The sequence below is a fragment of the Grammomys surdaster genome, unplaced genomic scaffold, assembly GCF_004785775.1.
Source record: "Grammomys surdaster isolate TR1022 unplaced genomic scaffold, NIH_TR_1.0 125742, whole genome shotgun sequence".
Lineage (NCBI taxonomy): Eukaryota > Metazoa > Chordata > Mammalia > Rodentia > Muridae > Grammomys > Grammomys surdaster.
Genome location: NW_021620574.1, coordinates 901,375 through 909,125, shown reverse-complemented (window position 1 = coordinate 909,125; position 7,751 = coordinate 901,375). Strand labels below are relative to the sequence as shown.

Genomic DNA, 7,751 nt, shown 5'->3' with positions numbered 1-7,751 from the left:
CTGCAAAAGGAGAGGTGCCAGCTTGGAGCTCGCCTTTTTCCCGCCTTTTGGCTTTGGCCTTTGGTGGTGGGGTGGTGGGTGGGGGTTGGGGGGAGGGCAGCTGTCTGGCAGTCTGAACTTCCTGTGTTTGGGAAGCTGAGGTCTTACATGAACATTCGCCCATTGTTCTTGAGGAGAGTGAGGTCACAGTAACTTTACAAGCAGCTGTTGCAAACGGAGACACCAAGTGTTCTGCCCCAGCCAAGATCAAGGCGGCTTTCCTCGGCCGCCAAGAAACGGGGTTCCCTGAAGTACCAATAAACTCACCCACATGCTCTCTTCCCCAAATCCTTTCAGTTGGAACTGAGTCCTGGGGTGGGGGTTGGGGGGGCATTGCCATGTGGGCTGTGGCTGACTGGGATCAGGCAGGAGAACTGTGGTGGGCAGGGCTGCCTCCAGGGACCATTACTTTCCACGCAGCCTATCCTGCCCTGAGACATTTCTCCAGTCAACTCACACTGCCCCAGGGACCGAGGTGGCACCTGGTATTTTCAAATATTGAGCAGATCCTGGTGAGAACATGGATGGACCCTTTGGTCTTAGCTTTGAGGGGAAGGAAACTCAAGCCCACCATGCCAAACTTCTTTCCAGGAAGGAATGGGATCCAGAAGGCCAAAGCAATTCTAACAGGAAATGACATAATGCATCAAGCTTAAGCCAAGAAACCAGTCAGATCAAGAAACCAGTCAGGAGTATGCAGACTTGCTTTAGCCCACCTAGAAAGGGGCAGGAACAAGAAGGCTGGTGACCTTACACAAAACTGCATCATCAGACCCTGTTCCAGTCTTGTTAATTTCTTCAGTGATGGCGTCAGCTAAAGGAAGAAGGCAGATGTGGGACGGAGCGCAGAGCATGAAGGAGAAGGCTGCTGGTGGGGTTGGCGGGCCTGGCCTCGAACAGTCTAATATAGAGATGAGGAAAACCAAGGTTTGCAGTGATACAGTTTTTGGAACGCCAGCTCTGGTGATAAATATCCTTGTGCTCCCAAGCCGTCTAGAGATGGTTTATAAGGCACGAGGACATGGGGGGGGACCGCATGGAGGGCAGGTGTGAGAGTAGTCCTATCAGGCTCCTCTCCTCAGCCTGGGTAGTCACTGACTGTCTCTGAACTGGCCTGTCCCCGACCTGGCACACAGAGGGGCTTGAGTGTGTGATCACAGGCCTCTTCCCCACCCTTCTCTCCAAGGCTGCCTGGTCTTGTGCTACACCTGGTCAGGGACAGCCTCCCAGCCTCAGAGCTAAGCAGGTCCCTGTAAGTCACCTCCTAGGGCACTCGAGCCAGCTCTAACAGGGGAAGTACACACAGCCTCAGGGGAAGATCACACAGCCTCATAAGAGCACCTGAGGGTCCCTGGCCCTACCCACCTGGTCCACCTGAAGGGTTACAGGGAAGCCAGCATAAAGAGGGATTGCTGCCACACAACAGTCACGGTGGGGAGAGGCCTCCACGTTTTATTAGGGACAGCGCAGAAGCAGAGCAGCTGCTTTTCAACAACAGATAAATTAACCGCAGTGCGGGCTGGGTGTGGGGACCGGGCCAGGCGCTTTCATATATATATATATATATATAAAAACAAAGATGAAGACAGACAAACAGACCCCACGATGTGGGGAACGGAGGCAGCACCATTCAGACAGCAGGGAGGACCAGGGCAGAGAGAGAAGGCAACTTGTCCCCTCACCCCCAAACTCCATAAACCTGGGGCTTCCAAAATCGGAGCCCTATGGGGGCTTTGGGGAAGGGTTGCAGCCAGGTTGGGCAGAGGTGACACAGCTGGTGGGCAGGAAGCCCAGCACCGCAAGATGGCTCGGCCTGAAGTGAGAGGAGCTGGGACAAAGCAGCCTGGAGCCCCCGGTCCCTTAGAGCAGAGCCTTACTCTGGGGGAGTCAGGGGGTGAGGTCTCTCCCTGAGCTGAGCATGGTCGTCTCATCCACAGCAGTGGTGGCACATGCCAGGGACCCGTCACCTTCTTATCCACCTCCTCCTTGGTCCCTTTAGATCACGCCTCATTGGCTCCAAGCCATGGAGCGCAGAGTGCGGAAGCAGGTCATCTGGGGCGCAGTCCCTCAACCCTGGCTCCCACAGGAGGACAGCGAGTCATAGAGGGAGTCGCTTAGAGATTCTGAAGTCTCCAGCCCGGGAGCGCCCCCACTGGCCGCTCTGCCTTCCTCGCCCATGTCCGACGTGCTGGGGGTACGACTGCCTCCAAATGCCGGGCCCTGAGGCGTAGACATGCGGCTGGGATCCAGGCTCTGTTTTCCGTCTACGGGCAAGGCCTGGAGAAGAGGTTCTGCTTAGAAAGGAATCACACCCACCCGGTCTGCTGAGGGGGCCCACGGAGCCAGGGTTCTGAGGAGCAATGGAAGCTTTCTTCCAAAATGGGATGGGTGGGTAAGCTTATCCTCATGTCCTCTGGAGGGGCTGGCTGTACGCGCCTCACAGACATCCGTCTCCCAGTCTCTCCCTCCAGGCACCTAGCCCTCTTTCTTCTCCCTTCTGCAACCTTACCATGGGGGTCCTAGGCAGTCCCTCCAGTTGTCGGGGTGGGCACAGGAAGGGGTCACTGGAGCTGCCAGCTGTTCTGGTGTTGGGGAAGGTCCAGTTCTTGGCCAGCTGGACAGGTGGGGGAGGGCCTGGGTCTTCACAGGGATCTGTCCAGGAAGAAGGGGAAAGTGGACACGTCTGTCCAGCTCCAAGGATCCTCTTAGGGATGTGTTACCACTTGCTGGGACACTCACCATCAGGACAGGTCTGATGGCTTCGGTGGCCTGGGGGAGCCGTGAGCAGTCCAGGGAAGGCTGGCATGCTGGGGTGCCGCCCACTCACCAGCAGTTCCTCTATGCCTGGCACCTCGCGCTCTAGCGTGTGGGCACGGCGAGGGACTTTGGTGAGGCCTGGAGGCCGAGCTGGGGGTGCCCCTGGCGGGGGATCCAGACGCAGTGACTTGGTCTTGGGGAGATTCTTGCTGGGGGTTCCACTGCTGCTGTGATCTGGGGGTGGGAAGGTCCCAATGCCACTGTCCAAGGTTCGAGTCAAGGAGCCACAGGCTGTGGAGGAGAGAATGAGGCTCAGGCTCAGGTCATCCCACTCAGGGGTTTCCTGGCTCAAAAGGCTCCTCCTGCAGAACTCACCCCACCCCTGCAATTCCCCCTCAGCTTCGCACAGGTGCCCCTCAGGGCAGGGAGAATCCTTCCTATGCGGTCACTGAGATCCACATCCCCAACACTCAGGGTTGACCACCATGATGCCACCAAGGACCTGGCGCTGCTGCGGCGACAGGAGTGAGGAAAGAAGAGGACGGCTGACCTGTGAAGTGTGTGGTGGAAACTGGCTCTGTCAGGTTGTCTTCGGAGGGCATCTCTTCCCGCCTACCTGGCTCACTGCTGGGCTGTGTGGGTACAGGAGACCTGAGTGCCCATTCCAGTGCCTCCCCAGGACCCCCACAGCAGGCACAATGTAGACTAACAGCTTCCGGGTGTCTAGGAAGACTAGAGCAGGCCCTCAGCGCAGGCCCCGATCAAGAACTTACCTTCCCCGGTTTTCCGCAGCCCTGAAGTGGGCCTACCAGGCCATTCCGAGGTCCGCAGGCAGGCCAGGGGCTCTTGGGATCAGTGGACATTGTCTGGAAATCCCCATACTCAGGCTTGGGCTCCCGCCAGCTCTTGGGGGGCAGCTCCTTGCCGTCCACCCTACGGACAAGCGTGCAGTGGATGTGAGGGAAGCTGGTGCCTAGAGTCGCTAAGGTCCAGGCTGAGCTGGAGTGTCTGACAAGGCTTGAGGTACTGCACAGTACTGTTCCCAAGGAGGTGTTAGGATGGACATGCTTTTGGGCAGCACCAGGCAGAAGCAGGTGGGGCTCTGAATTTGAGGCCAGCCTGGTCTATGCAGATGTTTCAGGCCAGCCTACATATTCAGGCCCCTGTCTCAAGCACAAAAGATGAAAATCCTTTCAGAGGTAGGACCTCTCAGGAAGCGACTAGGATTAGTCATGGCCATGAGGGCACAGACCCTCATGTGACTGGTGGCTTTTAAAGAGGCAGATGCCAAGCACCACACTCCATGCCTCGTCCCATGACACCCTGGGTGGCCACAGGACTCTGGAAGCAGAAGGCAATCACCAAATGTGGTCCCTAGATCTCTAGAACCATGGGCTACAATGACCCTCTTTATAAAAGTAGTTTGTCTTAGAAACGCATTAAATTAGTGATACAAAACAGATTAATACACCAGCCACAAACCCTCCAATGCTGCTGGCTCTAGAGGGGTGTCTACTGCTGCCCACCCTAAGGAGAGGGACCTGTGGATGCTCTCTGTAACACTTCCTGAATCGTAGGAAAGGCAGATGGGTGGAGAGGGAGGAAGAGACAGGAGAGACAGGAGAGAACACGGAAGCCCACCTTCCACTCTTCCCAGGGTCACTGTGCCCAGCCCACGGACAGACAGAGCAGCTCACACTGCCCAGCTCACTGACAGACAGACCAGCTCACACTGCCTAAGGACCACATACAGCAGTCCTGGCCTGCTGCCCTGGGATTTAGAGAACATGGTAGCCCAACATTAATCCCTTTCTCAGGGACTGAGTCCTTCAGCCTTTTTTACTCAGTTGGCCTAGACAGAGTAAACGTTGTAAGTGGTCCACTTCCCTAAACCATGAAACTGTAGTAGCAGGAGTCCAAGGGGAGCTTTCTTGCCCCTTCCCCAAGGTGGACTTTCATCGGACTGGCTAGGAACCAGCCTTTGCTTCCTTATACAGATACCTGAGAGGCTGCAGGGGGGCAGGGGTACGGGAAAATATAGCGAATGAGAGCTAGCCTCACTGAGTTAACACCAGCCAGACGGTGAGGAGGACAGGGTAGTTAACGCCATTTTCTGAGTCCTAACTTGCATCTTGGCCGGGTCACCAGCTCACGGGTGTCTCGATGTTACTGTATTCGCCTTGACCTCTGGGAAGCTCAAACTCCCAGGGTGGCCCAGCGCATTGAATACCTGACCCCTGGTCCCAGGCCCTCACCTGTTCAGTAGCTGTTGCATGAAGGTGTCTGCACCCTGATACATGCCGGCTAGCTGGCCTTGCGCCTGCCCCAGACCGGAGCTGGGCACTGTGGCTGGGCCCCCAGGCCGTGGGCGGGCTCTGCTCAGATACGCCTTCTCTTCCTCTAGCGCTCGGCGCAGGTCTTCTGCCTTCGCCATCAGTTTGGAGATGTTGAGGCTCTCAGCCTCCAGCTTCCGGGTTTCTGTCTTGACTTCTTTCCGGAGTGGGGAGCTGCCCCCAGCCCCTTCCTTGTTTTTGGTAGCCTCTGTGCGGCGGTTCAGAGCTGGCAGCTTGCTCTTTTTAAGGCCGAACCAGCTGGCAATGCTGCTGGTGTTGCGGTGCTTGGCTTCGGAGCCCGGAGCCCGTTCCTGACCTTGAAGACGCAGAACGTTCTCCTCAATGCCCTTCATCACCTTCTCCTCGATGGCGGAGTGTGGCGCTGGCCCTTCCGAGCCCTGGTTTGGATCAGCGGGGCCAGGTACTGGGGATGTAGGCTGGCCAACTGTGCTGCCACAGTCTGCCCAAGGTGGGCCCTTCACTTTGTCAGGCTTGGGGGGCTCCTTGGTGCCCGAGGGTACCACAGGGCGGGGCACTACCTTGGTGGGTGACTTGGAGGGTAGCTTTGTTGGGCTGCTGTGAGGGCTTTTGGGTTTGACCAGGCTAGGGGCTGAGGTTGGCACTTTTGCAGGTGTGCGGGGCATCTGGGGACACAGAGCCCCTGCTAGCCGACTCTTGGCCAGCTCCACTTTGGTGAGGCAGCTCCTTGGTGAGATGGGCTCCAGGTCCACTCGCGCCCCCATGGAGTGGGAGGAGTAGACTCTGGCACCAGGATCCGTAAGTCCAGGTTCCTGCTGCTTCAGGCTGCTTGTGCCCAAGGCCATTGCTCCCCGAAAGATACCCTTAGCTTCTGGCTGTTCGATAGGTCTCGTGCTGGGAGGCGTGTCTCCAGCACAATCTCCTGACCGCACTAGTGCCCTGGCCTTCTCAGTGCTAGACCGGGCTGGCACTCCATTCTTTTCTAGACCCAGAGGCCCCTCAGGGCCTGTCTTCAGTTTTCCAAGTGCTGCCAGTCTGTCTCGCAGAGGTGTGTGGCTAGGATCACCGGGTCGACGCCCTGATCCCTGGCCAGGCTTCTTGGATGAACCACCTGGGGTCCTGCGACTGGGATGGGGAGACTCAGAGCCTGCTCTGTCCATGCTCTTCTCCTGGGGGCTGCTGTAGGGACAGGATTCTGGGAGGCCAGGGCTGGGGGCCCCAGGGCTCCTGAGGACCTCAGGGGTCTGGGGCACCTCCAGGGTCAGCTGTGGGTAGGTGGGCACCTGCAGTGGGGATGGAGGTGGCTCTGGGGAAGAACCCCTAAAGGTGTTCCGGGAAAGGTCCAGGATATTTTCAAAGCAGGGAGACACTACTGGTCCTGGAGACAGTGTAGAGGACACAGCTGACTGGGAGGGTCTGAGCTGCACAGAGTCTGGGATTGCGGAACAGGGTAGAGGGCTGCTGGGCAGGCCCTGTGCCCCCTCAGGGGACAGCTCTCCTCCACCCAGACCCCTTCGAGCCAGCAGTGGGGAGGGGCTACCATCTGAGCCACTGTTTCGGCAAGGGATCCGAGAACTCCGGGGAAGCTGGGGACTGAGTTGGGGCCCTCCTGGGCTAGGGACCTTCTCTGAGGCTGGAGGCAGCTTGAGAAACTTGAGACCTCTGGCTGGAGAGGGCAGAAGGGGTCCCTGGGCATCCCCAGGGGAAGGGGGCCCAATCTGGAGCTTGCTTTTCACCTGAGATGAGGAGTGGGGATGGCCAGGCCGGGAGCCCAGCGGGGCGTCCCCTGCACCCATGAACATGCTGAGGAAGGGAAGGGGTCCCTGGCCCTCTGAGGTAGCACCAAAGCCCAGCCTGGTGGCCTCTGGGGTACTTCCACCCCAAGCTGACTTTGGGAGGCCTTTGGACTTGGACACCTGTGGGGGTCCTGGATCTGGTGAGGATGGCTTCCCAGCACCTGGGTGGTCGCCATTCAGGGGGCCGGTAGCCCCGGCCAGGAAAGCTTGGAGGTAAGTCTCTGTGTCTCCAAGGAGTTGGCCCAGATTTAACTGCTTGCGTGCCAGGGCACCAAGCAGAGTGTCGGGGCTGGGGGCCTCATTGGGATCTCCTGCTTCATCAGAAGAGGATGAGGAGCTGCTACCCGGAGCACAGTGTGGGCCAGAGCTGGGGCCCTGGGCGGGCGGTGGGGCCCTGCTAGAAGCCCAGGGTTGCCGGATGCCTTCTTCTTCTCCAGGGCCCCCTAACACACGCTCCCAGTGCAGCAGTGCCCCTAGGCTCCCAGGACCGAGCAGCAGATAGGGTGCCCAGGGTGAGGGGTCAGGCTGCGGTGGGCCACAGAGCTCGCCGTTGATGGGCTCAGGGGAGCCAGGGCCTTGGCCTGTGGGCCTCCAGGGGGTGGCAGGTGAGCACAGGAGCAAAGGGTCCGTCTCTTCCAAGGCTCGCAGCACCTCTAAAATCTGAGCTTTCTTCCGAAGGAATGGGGACAGGGCATCCAGCGCTGGGGGTGGAGTGGCCGGAGGTCCTGGGCCGCCTGGCCTTACCTGCTGCTCCCAACACACCTGGGAGGAAAAAAGGCGTGAGGAGGAGAGGCCATGTGGCTGGCACATGTGTCCCAGGCCTTAGGATAAACATCTCATAAAAGTA

The 7,751-nt window shown here is 58.5% G+C and overlaps 1 protein-coding gene across 1 annotated transcript in view; it reads right to left on the bottom strand.

The window, feature by feature from the left end:
• Nucleotides 1-1,465: 1,465 nt before the first annotated feature.
• Nucleotides 1,466-7,751, bottom strand: part of Nckap5l (NCK associated protein 5 like) — a 37,686-nt gene continuing 31,400 nt past the window's right edge. The window contains exons 8-13 of the mRNA XM_028788288.1: nt 5,052-7,666; nt 3,570-3,729; nt 3,347-3,428; nt 2,779-3,087; nt 2,549-2,691; nt 1,466-2,316 (exon numbers count right to left, since the gene is read on the bottom strand). Coding sequence (XP_028644121.1) covers nt 2,107-2,316; nt 2,549-2,691; nt 2,779-3,087; nt 3,347-3,428; nt 3,570-3,729; nt 5,052-7,666 — 3,519 coding nt within the window. The 3' untranslated portion in view covers nt 1,466-2,106. The remainder of the gene's footprint in view (nt 2,317-2,548; nt 2,692-2,778; nt 3,088-3,346; nt 3,429-3,569; nt 3,730-5,051; nt 7,667-7,751) is intronic.